The 15,172-nt window shown below is 42.5% G+C and overlaps 1 protein-coding gene across 1 annotated transcript in view; it reads left to right on the forward strand.

The window, feature by feature from the left end:
- LOC131752718 (sodium/nucleoside cotransporter 1-like) overlaps window positions 1-15,172 on the forward strand; it is a 56,307-nt gene that overhangs the window by 9,015 nt on the left and 32,120 nt on the right. Inside the window, 2 exon segments of the mRNA XM_067029981.1 lie at window positions 2,162-2,337; window positions 2,861-2,866. Of these exon segments, the coding sequence (XP_066886082.1) occupies window positions 2,162-2,337; window positions 2,861-2,866 (182 nt within the window).

Raw genomic sequence — 15,172 nt, forward strand, 5'->3', positions numbered from 1 at the left:
TTTGTTTCTCTTGAAGAAATGATTGAATTCCTTCTAGCAGATAATAGAAATGACCTACCACATCCTATTCCCACTTTTGTCTTGGCTGTCAGGAACTCAGTCTCAATCATTAAATCCTCCCTTACTTTCTCCATGTTCAGGATTTTGATTTCCTCCACCTCTTTGATATCTTTATTGTATCACGTCTTCTATGGCAAGGCTCTTCACGTACTTCCTGAAGTAGGTGTGGTAGAGAAATGAAGCTCATGTTCTCAGCACTTAGTCTGAGCCGTAGCAATGGCTTCCTTGCCTTAGGTGGGCTTTCTCCATGGATGCAAAGATAACACTGGAGGCTGACTGACATGGAGGGCCTCAGCGTCCCCAATCTCAGAAGAGTGTACCTCTTGCCCATATTTCCAGCCAAGTCCCTGGAGGCCTTTGATGGACCTAGCTCGGGTCATGTGCCCATCCCTGGGCCCAGGGGATGCTGTGGTCTCCCACCCCTAAAGTGGGTCAGACACCACGGGACCACATGAGCTAAGAGTAGGGAGGGGTGCTCAAAAGGAACAGAAAATCCTATCACTGGAGAGGTGAATGGATCCTAGAAGGATGAAAATACTTCCTAATACATGTTTCTCCCGTGTCCTGCCTGGAGGACTTGTCCACATAGCTCCCTCTCCTGCACGATGTGCCAGTTCCTGCAGGCCACAGACAGACCCAGGTTGGAATTCCAGTCCAATTTCCTCCCTGTGTGAGTCATTTCACGTCTAATCTCTAAATGGGGATCACCACAGTACTGACCCGTGCAATGGGTGTGAGGAGTAACTCTGGCAGTGCTATGAATAGTGATGACCTTGGTACCTATCTCCCACCAGCGCCCCCTCCTTTGACTTCCCACAGCCCTATGCCTGCATCCCTGGCGCTGCCCTGCAGAGCCTCACCTGTGTGCTTCTAACTAACCCTCATACAGGTGTCCCAGCCCACAAACTTCTGTGTGAGAGAAAAGTAACTTTATTTTCCATAACTCGACTTATGGAAAATAAAGTTTCTATGTCAATTTCATTGTTCCAAGTGAGGGATAGGAACTGAACGTCTGTCAGTTTGGAATATCCCTTCACCTCTTTCCTCAGGAGTCCCTGGGGGGTGATCATCCACGATCAGTTCTCAAGTGTCTGTTAACCTGTCTACTTCCCCGACTGGTCCTGGGTTCTCTGCCACTGCAAGTAGCCATGGAGAAACCCCCATCTCCATCGTGGGCCTGTTCTGGTCTCCTTTCTCTCTGAGCCACTCATAGAGATCATTTCCTCTGCTTCGGTGCCTGCTGAGGTGTGCGGAACCTCAGAAGCCTCCTGTGACTCTGCCTGCCCATGCATTCCATGCGTATTCCTCTCCAAGACATTTTGCTGCCTCCCTGGGGCAGGACGCCTTTGCTTGCAATGTCACAAATATGCCTGGGCTTTTGCCACCTCCCCTGGCTCAGAGTCCTTTTCTCTGGGACCCATGGGTATCCTCTAACTAGTTTGGCAGCAGAGGGGAAGGGGGAGGGATTACACTTACTCAAAATGTTCTATCCCACATTTTTTATCCAATGGAAAGGCTATAAGTCCCTTCTGTTCTTCAAGGGGTCTGGCCTTGAAGAGGGAGAGATAGTTCCGCTCTGCTATCTGCTATCATATTCCTCTCTTGAGGTATAGCACAGACTGGCCTAGCTGCTCAAATGGGGAGAAGGGCAAAGGGGGAAAAGGAAATTCCAGGAAGAAAAATGGTCACTGATGAATATTCAGAACGTGATCCTGACACACACAAGTGAATGCCTTCCTGGAGCAACTGACTTATCCATCTCCGTCCTCCTCGGAACCTGGTGTGGCTCTGGAACATAGCAGGCGCTCCGTTGATGCTCAGAGATTCATGCTGTCTTGCCTCCTCCTTAAACATCTCCCTCAGCACTTTGGTCAGCACTTCATAGTTTGTAAAGCCCTTTTACACACATTCTGTCAATTAACTTCATAATGACCCTCTGACAAAATAGAGACAATGGTGCTCATTTCCAGCGGAAGAAGCTAAGGCTCAGAGAGCTCTGGCTGGAGTAAGGTGGAGCTGGAGGATAGGGCTGCGGGGTCCTGCATAAGCCAGTGTCATTACGGATGACCCCGTCTCTGTTTCATCCTCCACCTACTCCCAGCATTTGCTGCCTTCCTGCTGATGGCCTGCCTCCTGGATTTCCAGAGGGCCCTGGCATTGTTTGTCCTCACCTGTGTGGACCTCGTCTTCCTGGCCCACAGCCTGCTGAAGAGGCTGCTGGGGCCAAAGCTGCTGAGGTGTGTCAAGCCTCTGGGGCATCCCGGCCTGAACCTCTGGGTTCCAGAGGTAAGTGAGGCCCCAGGGGAGTATGGGGGTGGGCAGGCACATTGGCAGAGGGCCTCTGAGTCAGCTGCGGGGTCACAGCCAGGGCTGGGTGGGGAGGTCCTTTGTCCTTGTCACACCAGAGGGCTCCTGGGTCATGGGGAGCACATGTTACTTGCCTGCCTCCTGGGAGCCCCGGAGCAGGTGTTGCTGGGTGGCTTCAGAGGCATCTTTGTGCCATCTTTGTGGCATTTTGCCAGTTCCCACCTGATTCTCTGCTCCAGTTAAAACAGGTGACTATGATACCTGAGGACAGGAATCAACAGTTTCCTAAGTTCAGATATCCCAGCCCATTCAAGCAGGGAGGGCCCATATCAGTGCCTCCTATCAGATCACCTGGAGCATGTGTGAGACATACAGCTGCAGGGGACCACCCCTGGAGTCTGATTCAGCAGTCTGAATTGAGGTCCAGGAATCAGTATTTTTTTTAACTTTTTATATTATATTGGAGTATAGTTCGTTAACAATGCTATGATAGTTTCAGGTGTACAGCAAAGTGATTCAGTTAAACATATACATGTATCTATTCTTATTGAAATTCTTTTCCCTTTAGTTAATATTTTTAGTTAGCCACCAGGGGATTCTGATGTAGCCAGCCATGTTCCTGAACAACAGTTTGGGATCCCCTGGTTTTTAAACTGGGTTCTTTAGAGCTGTGGAAACCTTGGAGGTACCATAGGGCAGGTGAGGGAGATTGGAGAGGGGAACATCAGACACCCTGCCTCCCAATCTCCATTTCAACCAGACAGATCTATTTTATCTGTTTTATAAACAGGTTTGCAAAAAAAAAAAAAAAAAATTTAGTTGGAAAAACATGTTTCTATGGCTTAAAAAAGGTACTCTTTTTTTGTTGATGAAGAAACTGGTGCCCAAAGATAATCAATGACTAAGCCAGGCAGGTGCAGGGCATAATTGTGTTTCCCAAAGTAAGACCCCCAAACCACAGCAAAATGCTTTGAGCCAGCCTATAAACAAATTTTTAGTTTTATTTATAAAAAGATTTGTTTTTACATTTGCCTTCTCTTTATTAAACAGATTTATAAAAGGATTTTTTTTTACAGTCATCTTCTGTTTATGACAAATCACTGATACTGGTTTTCCATTTGAGGTATTGTTATAAAGTTTCCTTTAAAAAAATACATGCAGGTAGGGAGTTCCCTGGTGGACTAGTGGTTAGGATTTGGCTCTTTCACCGCCATGGGCCCAGGTTCAGTCCCCAGTTGGGGAACTGAGATCCCGCAAGCCACATGGCATGGCCAAGGAAAAAAAGAAAAATACATGCAGATAAACTAGACTGTATAAAAACTAAAATTTTTTTATTCAGAGGACACTATCAACAAAGTGAAAAGACAACCCACAGAATGGGAGAAAATATTTGCAAATTATATACCAAAAAAAAAAAAATCACAGCAAGATACCACTTCCCATCTACTAGGATGACTATAACAAAAAAGATAAATGATAGCAAGAGTTGGCAAGGATGCGAAAAAATTTGAAACCCTCATACACTCCTGAAAGAAATGTAAGATGATGCAGCTGCAATAGAAAACAATGTCAGTTCCTCAAAACATTATACGTGGAGTTACCATACCCAGTATTTCCACTCCTAGGTATATATATACCTAAGAGAAGTGAAAACATATATCCAAAAACTTATATGCAAATGTTCACAGCATCATTATTCATAATAGCCAAAGTGGAAACAACCCAAATGCCCATCAACCATTAAATGGCTGAATAAATTGTGTCTATACATATAATGGAATATTATTTGGCCATAAAAAGAAGTTAGTACTGATAAATGCTACAATAATGACAAATCTTGAAAACATTATGCTAAGTAAAAGACGCCAGTCACAAAGAACCATATACTGAGATGGCAGGAAAGATGGCGGAAGAGTAAGACGCGGAGATCTCCTTCCTCCTCACAGAGACATCAGAAATACATCTACACGTGGAGCTTCTCCTGTAGAGCACCCACCGAACGCTGGCAGAGGACCTCGGACCTCCAAAAAGGCAAGAAACTCCCCACATATCTGGGTAGGGCAAAAGAAAAAAGAATAAACAGGGACAAAAGAATAGGGACGGGACCTACGCCAGTGGGAGGGAGCCGAGAAGGAGGAAAGCCTCCCACACACTAGAGGCCCCTTCGCGGGCGGAGACTGCGGGCGCCGGAGGGGGAAGCTCCGGAGCCGCGGAGGACAGCTCAGCCACAGGGGTGCGGAGGGCAAAGCGGAGAGATTCCCGCAGAGGATCGGTGCCAACCGGCGCTCACCAGCCCGAGAGGCTTGTCTGCTCGCCCGCCGGGGCGGGCGGGGCCGGGAGCTGAGGCTCGGGCTTCAGTCGGATCCCGGGGAAAGGGCTGGAGTTGGCAGAGTGAAGACAGCTTGAAGGGGTTAGTGCGCCACGGCTGGCCGGGAGGGAGTTCGGGAGAAGTCTGGAGCTGCCGAAGAGGCAAGAGACCTTTTCCTCCCTCTTTGCTGCCTGGGCGCAAGGAGAGGGGATTAAGTGCGCCGCTTAAAGGAGCCCTAGAACCGGGCGCGGAGCTGCCGAAGAGACAAGAGACTTTTTCTTGCCTCTTTGCTTCCTCGGGTGTGAGGTGAGGGGATTAAGAGCACCGCGTAGAGGAGCTCCAGAAACGGGCGCGAGCCGCGGCTGTTGGCACGGACAGTAGAGACGGGTGTCGGACGCTAAGGTTGCTGCTGCCACCACCAAGAGGCCTGTGTGTGAGCACAGGTCACTCTCCACACCGGCCCTCCCGGGAGCCCGTGCAGTCCGCCACTGCCGGGGTCCCGGGATCCAGGGACAGCTTCCCCGGGAGAACGCACGGCGCGCCTTGGGCCTGTGCAGCGTCACGTCGGCCTCTGACGTCGCGGACTCGCCCCGCCCCCGTGCCACTCCCTCCCCCCCAGCCTGAGTGAGCTGGAGCCCCCGAATCAACTGCTCCTTTAACATCGTCCTGTCTGAGCGAAGGGCAGTCGCCCTCGGACAACCTACACGCAGAGGCGGGACCAAGTCCAAAGCTGAACCCCAGGAGCTGTGCGAACAGAGAGGAGAGGGGGAGATCTCTCCCAACAGCCTCAGAAGCGGCGGATTAAAGCTCCACAATCAACTTGAAGTGCCCTGCAGCTGTTGAAAACCTGAATAGACAACGAATCATCCCAAGTTGAGGAGGTGGACTTTGGGAGCAAGATATACTATTATTTTCCCCTTTTTTTTCTTTTTGTGGGTGTGTATGTGTGTGCTGCTGTGTGAGATTTTGTCTGTATAGCTTTGCTTGCACCATTTGTCCTAGGGTTAGACCGACCCATTTTTCTGTTTTTTGTTTGTTTGTTTTTTTGTTTGTTTTGTTTTGTTTTGTTTTTTAAAAGGAAATTTTTCTTCTTAATAATTATTTTTTATTTTAATAACTATACTTTATACTACTCTGTCTTCTCCCTTTCTTTCTTCCTTTCTTCCCTCCTTCCCTCCTTTCTTCCTTCCTTCCCCCTTCTTTCCTCCCTTCCTCTCTTCCTTCCTCCCTTTCTTCCTCTGCACCTTCCGTCCTTGCTTTCTTGCTTCCTTCCTTCATTTCTTCCTTCCTTTCTTCCTTCCTTCCCTCCCTCCCTCCTTCCTTCCTTTTCTTTCCTCTCTATTTATTCTACCTTTTATTTTGAGCCGTGTGGATTAAAGGTTCTTGGCGCCCCAGCCAGGCACCAGGGCGGTGTCCCTGAGGTGGGAGAACCAACCTCAAGACACTAGTCCACAAGAGACCTCCGAGCTCCACGTAATATCAGACGGCGAAAATCTCCCAGAGACCTCCATCTCAACACCAAGACCCAGCTTCACTCAAGGACCAGCAAAGAACAGTGCTGGACACCCTATCCCCAACAAAGAGCAAGACAGGTCTACAGCCCCATCCATTAGCAGAGAGACTGCCTAAAATCATAATAAGGTTACCAACATCCCCAAACACACCACCAGACGAGGACCTGCCCACCAGAAGGACAAGATCCAGCCTCATCCACCAGAACAGAGGCACTAGTCCCCCCAACCAGGGAATCTACTCAACCCACTGAACCAACCTTAGCCACTGGGGACAGCCACCAAAAACAACAGGAACTACAAACCTGCAGCGTGCAAAAAGGAGACCTCAAACACAGTAAGATAAGCGAAATGAGAAGACAGAAAAACACACAACAGATGAAGGAGCAAGATAAAAACACACCAGACCTAACAGATGAAGAGGTAATAGCCAATCTACCTGAAAGAGAATTTAGAATAATGATGGTGAAGATGATGCAAAATCTTGGAAATAGAATAGACAATTTGCAAGAAACAGTTAACAGGGACCTAGAAGAAATAAAGAGGAAGCAAGCAACGATGAGCAACACAATAAATGAAATTAAAAATACTCTAGATGGGATCAATAGCAGAATAACTGAGGCAGAAGGACGGATAAGTGACTGGAAGATAAAATAGTGGAAATAACTACTGCAGAGCAGAAGAAAGAAAAAAGAATGAAAAGAACTGAGGACAGTCTCAGAGACCTCTGGGACAACATTAAACGCACCAACATTCGAATTATAGGGGTCCCAGAAGAAGAAGAGAAAAAGAAAGGGACTGAGAAAATATTTGAAGAGATTATAGTTGAAAACTTCCCTAATATAGGAAAGGAAATAGTCAATCAAGTCCAGGAAGCACAGAGAGTTCCATACAGGATAAACCCAAAGAGAAACACGCCACGACACATAATAATCAAACTGTCAAAAATTAAATACAAAGAAAACATATTAAAAGCAGCAAGGGAAAAACAACAAATAACACACAAGGGAATCCCCATAAGATTAACATCTGATCTTTCAGCAGAAACTCTACAAGCCAGAAGGGAGTGGCAGGACATATTTAAAGTGATGAAGGAAAAAAACCTACAACCAAGATTACTCTACCCAGCAAGGATCTCATTCAGATTTGATGGAGAAATTAAAACCTTTACAGACAAGCAAAAACTGAGAGAGTTCAGCACCACCAAACCAGCTCTACAACAAATCCTAAAGGAACTTCTCTAGGCAAGAAACACAAGAGAAGGAAAAGACCTACAAGAACAACCTGAAACAAGTAAATGGTAATAGGAACATACATATCGATAATTACCTTAAATGTAAATGGATTAAATGCTCCCACCAAAAGACACAGACTGGCTGAATGGATACAAAAACAAGACCCATATATATGCTGTCTACAAGAGACCCACTTCAGACCTAGGGACACATACAGACTGAAAGTAAGGGGATGGAAAAAGATATTCCATGCAAATGGAAATCAGAAGAAAGCTGGAGTAGCAATTCTCATATCAGACAAAATAGACTTTAAAATAAAGACTATTACAAGAGACAAAGAAGGACACTACATAATGATCAAGGGATCGATCCATGAAGAAGATATAACAATTGTAAATATTTATGCACCCAACATAGGAGCACCTCAATACATAAGGCAAATACTAACAGCCTTAAAAGGGGAAATCGACAGCAACACAATTATAATGGGGGACTTTAACACCCCACTTTCACCAATGGACAGATCATCCAAAATGAAAATAAATAAGGAAACACAAGCTTTAAATGATACATTACACAAGATGGACTTAATTGATATTTATAGGACATTCCATCCCAAAACAACAGAATACACATTTTTCTCAAGTGCTCATGGAACATTCTCCAGGATTGATCATATATTGGGTCACAAATCTAGCCTGGGCAAGTTCAAGAAAATTGAAATCGTATCAAGTATCTTTTCCGACCACAACGCTATGAGACTAAATATCAATTATAGGAAAAGATCTGTAAAAAATACAAACACATGGAGGCTAAACAATACACTACTTAATAACGAAGTGATCACTGAAGAAATCAAAGAGGAAATCAAAAAATACTTAGAAACAAATGACAATGGAGACACAACGACCCAAAACCTATGGGATACAGCAAAAGCAGTTCTAAGAGGCAAGTTTATAGCAATACAATCATACCTTAAGAAACAGGAAACATCTCGAATAAACAACCTAACTTTGCACTTAAAGCAATTAGAGAAAGAAGAACAAAAAACCCCCAAATTTAGCAGAAGGAAAGAAATCATAAAGATCAGATCAGAAATAAATGAAAAAGAAGTGAAGGAAACAATAGCAAAGATCAATAAAACTAAAAGCTGGTTCTTTGAGAAGATAAATAAAATTGATAAACCATTAGCCAGACTCATCAAGAATAAAAGGGAGAAGACTCAAATCAATAGAATTAGAAATGAAAAAGGAGATATAACAACTGACACTGCAGAAATACAAAAGATTATTAGAGATTACTACAAGCAACTGTATGCCAATAAAATGGACAACCTGGAAGAAATGGACAAATTCTTAGAAATGCACAACCTGCTGAGACTGAACCAGGAAGAAATAGAAAATATGAACAGACCAATCACAAGCACTGAAATTGAAACTGTGATTAAAAATCTACCAGCAAACAAAAGTCCAGGACCAGATGGCTTCACAGGCGAATTCTATCAAACATTTAGAGAAGAGCTAACACCTATCCTTCTCAAACTCTTCCAACAGATAGCAGAGGGAGGAACACTCCCAAACTCATTCTATGAGGCCAACATCACCCTGATACCAAAATCAGACAAAGACGTCACAAAGAAAGAAAACTACAGGCCAATATCACTGATGAACATAGATGCAAAAATCCTCAACAAAATATTAGCAAACAGAATCCAACAGCACATTAAAAGGATCATACACCATGATCAAGTGGGGTTTATCCCAGGAATGCAAGGATTCTTCAATATACGCAAATCAATCAATGTGATACACCATATCAACAAACTGAAGGAGAAAAACCATATGATCATCTCAATAGATGCAGAGAAAGCTTTTGACAAAATTCAACACTCATTTATGATAAAAACCTTGCAGAAAGTGGGCATAGAGGGAACTTTCCTCAACATAATAAAGGCCATATATGACAAACCCACAGCTAGCATCGTTCTCAATGGTGAAAAACTGAAACCATTTCCACTAAGATCAGGAACAAGACAAGGTTGCCCACTCTCACCACTCTTATTCAACATAGTTTTGGAAGTTCTAGCCACAGCAATCAGAGAAGAAAAAGAAATAAAAGGAATCCAAATAGGAAAAGAAGAAGTAAAGCTGTCACTGTTTGCAGATGACATGATACTATACATAGAGAATCCTAAGGATGCTACCAGAAAACTACTAGAGCTAATCAATGAATTTGGTAAAGTTGCAGGATACAAAATTAATGCACAGAAATCTCTGGCATTCTTATACACTAATGATGAAAAATCTGAGAGTGAAATTAAGAAAACGCTCCCATTTACCATTGCAACAAAAAGAATAAAATATCTAGGAATAAACCTACCTAAGGAGACAAAAGACTTGTATGCAGAAAACTATAAGACACTGATGAAAGAAATTAAAGATGATACAAATAGGTGGAGAAATATACCATGTTCTTGGATTGGAAGAATCAACATTGTGAAAATGACTATACTACCCAAAGCAATCTACAGATTCAATGCAATCCCTATCAAATTACCACTGGCATTTTTTACAGAACTAGAACAAAAAATTTCACAATTTGTATGGAAACACAAAAGACCCCGAATAGCCAAAGCAATCTTGAGAACGAGAAATGGAGCTGGAGGAATTAGGCTCCCTGACTTCAGACTCTACTACAAGGCTACAGTAATCAAGACAATATGGTACTGGCACAAAAACAGAAATATAGATCAATGGAACAGGATAGAGAGCCCAGAGATAAACCCACACACATATGGTCACCTTATCTTTGATAAAGGAGGGAAGGATATACAGTGGAGAAAAGACAGCCTCTTCAATAAGTGGTGCTGGGAAAACTGGACAGCTACATGTAAAAGTATGAAATTAGAACAATCCCTAACACCACACACAAAAATAAACTCAAAATGGGTTAAAGACCTAAATGTAAGGCCAGACACTATCAAACTCTTAGAGGAAAACATAGGCAGAACACTATACGACATAAATCACAGCAAGATCCTTTTTGACCCATCTCCTAGAGAAATGGAAATAAAAACACAAATAAACAAATGGGACCTAATGAAACTTAAAAGCTTTTGCACAGCAAAGGATACCATAAACAAGACCAAAAGACAACCCTCAGAATGGGAGAAAATATTTGCAAATGAAGCAACGGACAAAGGATTAATTTCCAAAATTTATAAGCAACTCATGCAGCTCAATAACAAAAAAACAAACAACCCAATCCAAAAATGGGCAGAAGAACTAAATAGACATTTCTCCAAAGAAGATATACAGATTGCTAACAAACACATGAAAGAATGCTCAACCTCATTAATCATTAGAGAAATGCAAATCAAAACTACAATGAGATATCATCTCACACCAGTCAGATTGGCCATCATCAAAAACTCTAGAAACAATAAATGCTGGAGAGGGTGTGGAGAAAAGGGAACCCTCTTGCACTGCTGGTGGGAATGTAAATTGATACAGCCGCTATGGAGAACAGTATGGAGGTTCCTTAAAAAACTACAAATAGAACTACCATACGACCCAGCAATCCCACTACTGGGAATATACCCTGAGAAAACTATAATTCAGAAAGACTCATGTACCAAAATGTTCATTGCAGCTCTATTTACAATAGCCAGGACATGGAAGCAACCTAAGTGTCCATCAACAGATGAATGGATAAAGAAGATGTGGCACATATATACAATGGAATATTACTCAGCCATAAAAAGAAACGAAACTGAGTTATTTATAATGAGGTGGATGGACCTGGAGTCTGTCATACAGAGTGAAGTAAGTCAGAAGGAGAAAAACAAATACCGTATGCTAACACATATATATGGACTCTAAGGGAAAAAAATGTCATGAAGAGGTTAGTGGTAGGACGGGAATAAAACACAGACTTACTCGAGCATGGACTTGAGGATATGGGGAGGGGGAGGGGTGGGCTGTGACGAAGTGGGGGAGTGGCAGGGACATATATACACTATCAAATGTAAATTAGATAGCTGGTGGGAAGCTGCTGCATAGCACAGGGAGATCACCTCTGTGCTGTGTGACCGCCTGGGGGGGTGGGATAGGGAGGGTGGGAGAGAGGGTGATGCAAGAGGGAGGAGATGTGGGAGCATGTGTGTATGTATAACTGATTTAGTTTGTTGTAGAGGGAAAACTAACACACTATTGTAAAACAATTATACTCCAATAAAGATGTTAAAAAAAAAAAAAAAAAAAAAAAAAAGAACCATATACTGTATGATTCCATTTATATGAAGTGTCCAGAATAGGAAAATATATAGAGACAGAGAGTAAAGTAGTGATCTTTTAAAAATATTTATTTATTTATTTGATTGTGCCGGGTCTTAGTTGCGGCTCATGGGCTCCTTAGTTGCGGCTCATGGGCTCCTTAGTTGTGGCATACGAACTCTTAGTTGCTCATGCATGTGGGATCTAGTGCCCTGACCAGGGATTGAACCCAGGCCACCTGCATTGGGAGCTCGGAGTCTTAACCACTGTACCACCAGGGAAGTGCCGATTAGTGACTGACTAGGGGTGGAGGGGGATGGGAAGATGGGGGTGGTGGGTAGAGGTGTGGGGTTTCTCTTTGGGCTGATGAAAATGTTCTAAAGTTGATTGCAATGACGGTTGTACAACCCTGTAAATATACTAAAAACCATTGAACCATACTCTTTTTTTAAAAAAAATTAATTAATTAGGGCTTCCCTGGTGGTGCAGTGGTTGAGAGTCTGCCTGCCGATGCAGGGGACACGGGTTCGTGCCCCGGTCTGGGAGGATCCCACATACTGTGGAGTGGCTGGGCCCGTGAGCCATGGCTGCTGAGCCTGCACATCTGGAGCCTGTGCTCCACAACGGGAGAGGCCACAACAGTGAGAGGCCCACGTATTGCAAACAAAACAAAACAAACAAACAAACAAACAAAAATAATTAATTAATCAATTTTCATTTTTGGCTGCATTGGGTCTTTGTTGCTGCACCCAGGCTTTCTCTAGTTGCAGTGAGCAGGGGCTACCCTTCGTTGCGGTGTTCAGGCTTCTCACTGCGGTGGCTTCTCTTGTGGAGCACAGGCTCTAGGTGCATGGGCTTCAGTAGTTGTGGCATGAGGGCTTCAGTAGTTGTGGCTCGTGGGCTCTAGAGCGCAGGCTCAGTAGCTGTGGTGCACAGGCTTAGTTGCTCTGCGGCCTGTGGAATTTTCCTGAACCAGGGCTCAAACCTGTGTCCCCTGCATTGGCTGGCGGATTCTTAACCACTGCACCACCAGGGAAGCCCTGAAGCATACTCTTTAAATGGGAAAATTGTATAGTATGTGAATTTTGTCTCAATAAACTGTTTTAAAAATACATGCATTTGATTTCGGCTTCCCAAATCAGGTCAAGACGGAGTAACAGAGACCAGGTTTGTCCTCTCACTTGAAGCAAGTAAAAAACCAGAACAAATAGTATATGGCTCTTAAGAAATTGGGCATCAGGCAACAAAGGACAGTAACCCTTGAGAAATAGGAAACAAATGAGATGAGCTCTATGATTGACCCAAATTACTCACTGAGGGGGTTTCCAGGCCACAGTGCAGGAAAGGGGCATTAAGGTGGGGCCAGTAGATTTCCTGAGTTGAAAAGACAGAGCTTGGACTTCAGGAAAGCCAAGGTGGCTAGTGTTCACAATGCAGAGTACCAGAGGGGAGAGATCTGCTCCCGGGATCTGCAGAGGGTTCTCCTCCAGTATTCAACTGAGTTCTGATCAGTGAATGCATATGAGGAAACTATGCAAGGCCTAGAAAAGAACCACTGAAAAGGATTAGAGAACAGTGCTCAGAGATCACACAGGATCAGGAATAGTGTTTGCTCTCAATAGTCAGAGTGGAAAACCTCATGATTCACCGGATATTGTTTAGAGTACTAAGAAAGATCTTGGGTCAGTAATAGGGAAAAATTAACCACAGAATAAACCCTGCTTAGGCTCTACCTAACAAATTTTTTAAAAACTTGAAAGAGTCAAACAGAGCATCAGTTAACCATGGTACATTAAGTAGGCAAACAGACAAGTAATTTAAATCTCCAAAGGAGAAGGAGGGAAGAAAGAATGCTTGAAGAAATTATATCCAAGAAATTCCAAATCTGATGAAAATTATAACCCAAACATCCAAGAAACTCTACAAACCTACAGCACAAGAAACATGAAGAAACCCACACCAAAGCACATCATAATCAGAGAAAGCATTTGACAAAATTCCACTCCCATTTCTGATAAAAATTCTGAGCAAACTAGGAATAGAAGGAAACGTCCCCAATCTGATAAAGACCAGCTACCAAAAATCTACAGCTAACCTCATACTTAATTGGGAAAGACTGAGTGCTTACCCACTGAAATCAAGAACAAGGTAGGAGTGTCCATTCTCACCACTTTTATTCAGCATTGTACTGGAGGTTCTAGCTTGTGCAGTCGGGTAGGAAAAAGAAACAAAAGGCATGTAGATTAGAAAGGAAGAAGTAAAGCTGTCTTTATTCACAGACAACAGGATTGTCTACATAGAAAATCCTATGGAATCTACAAAAAAACCAGTATAACTAATAAGTGAGTTTAGCAAGTTTGAAGGATATAAGCTCAACATACAAAAAACAAAAGTATTTCTATATACTATCAACAAACAATCATAAATTAAAATTATAAATGTTATTTAGAATAGCATAAAACATATGAAATACTTAAGGATAAATCGGACAAAAGACCTGCAAACCTGTGCATGGAAAACTACAAAACATTGCTGAGAGAAATTAAAGAAGACAAGTAAATGGAGCAAAATACCAAGTTCATGGATTGAAAGAGTCAATATTTTTAATATATCAATTCTCCTCAAATTAATCTATAGATTCTAAGAGTATTCAATCAAAATTCTAGCAGAATTTTGGGATAGGAATCAAAAGATGATTCTAGAATTCATATGGAAATGCAAAGAACCTAGAATAACCAAGATGACTTTGAAAAAGATGAACAAAGTTGATGAATTTACACTACCTGTCTTTAAGACTTATAAAACTACAGTAATAAAGACAATGTGGTATTGGCATCAAGACAGACAAATAGATCAATGGGATAGAATAGAGAGTACAGAAATAGACCTACATATATATAACCAATTGATTTTTGACAGGGGTGCTAAGACAATTCAGTGAAGCAATAATAGTCATCTCAAGAAATTCTTCTAGAACAATAGGATATCCATATGTAGAATAAGAAGGAGGAGAAGGAGCAGGAGAGAGAAACAAAGGAACTTTGATCCATGCCTCACATTATATTAAAAAATTAACTGAAAATAGATCATAAACCTAAATGTAAAGCCTGAGACTATAAAACTACTATAAGAAAATGTAGAAGAAAATCTTTGTGACCTTGAGTTAAGTAAATTTTTTAGATACAGAACCAAAATCACAATCCATTTTTTTAAATGATAAATTAAACTTCATCAGAATTAAGGACTTTTGCGCTCCAAAAAGACTTGGTTAAGAGAATGAAAACATAAGCTGTGATTAGGAGAAGAGCTTTGAAAATCATATACCTGACAAAGGACTTGCATCCAGAATGTATTAAGAACTCTCAAAACTCAATAATAAGAAAGCCCAGTTTAAGGGTGGGCTCAATATTTTAACAGATGTTTAGTTAAAGAAGATATATAAGTGGCAAATAAACATAGAAAGATGCTCAACATCAT

The sequence above is a fragment of the Kogia breviceps genome, chromosome 3 (genome assembly GCF_026419965.1).
Source record: "Kogia breviceps isolate mKogBre1 chromosome 3, mKogBre1 haplotype 1, whole genome shotgun sequence".
NCBI classification, from domain to species: Eukaryota; Metazoa; Chordata; class Mammalia; order Artiodactyla; family Physeteridae; genus Kogia; species Kogia breviceps.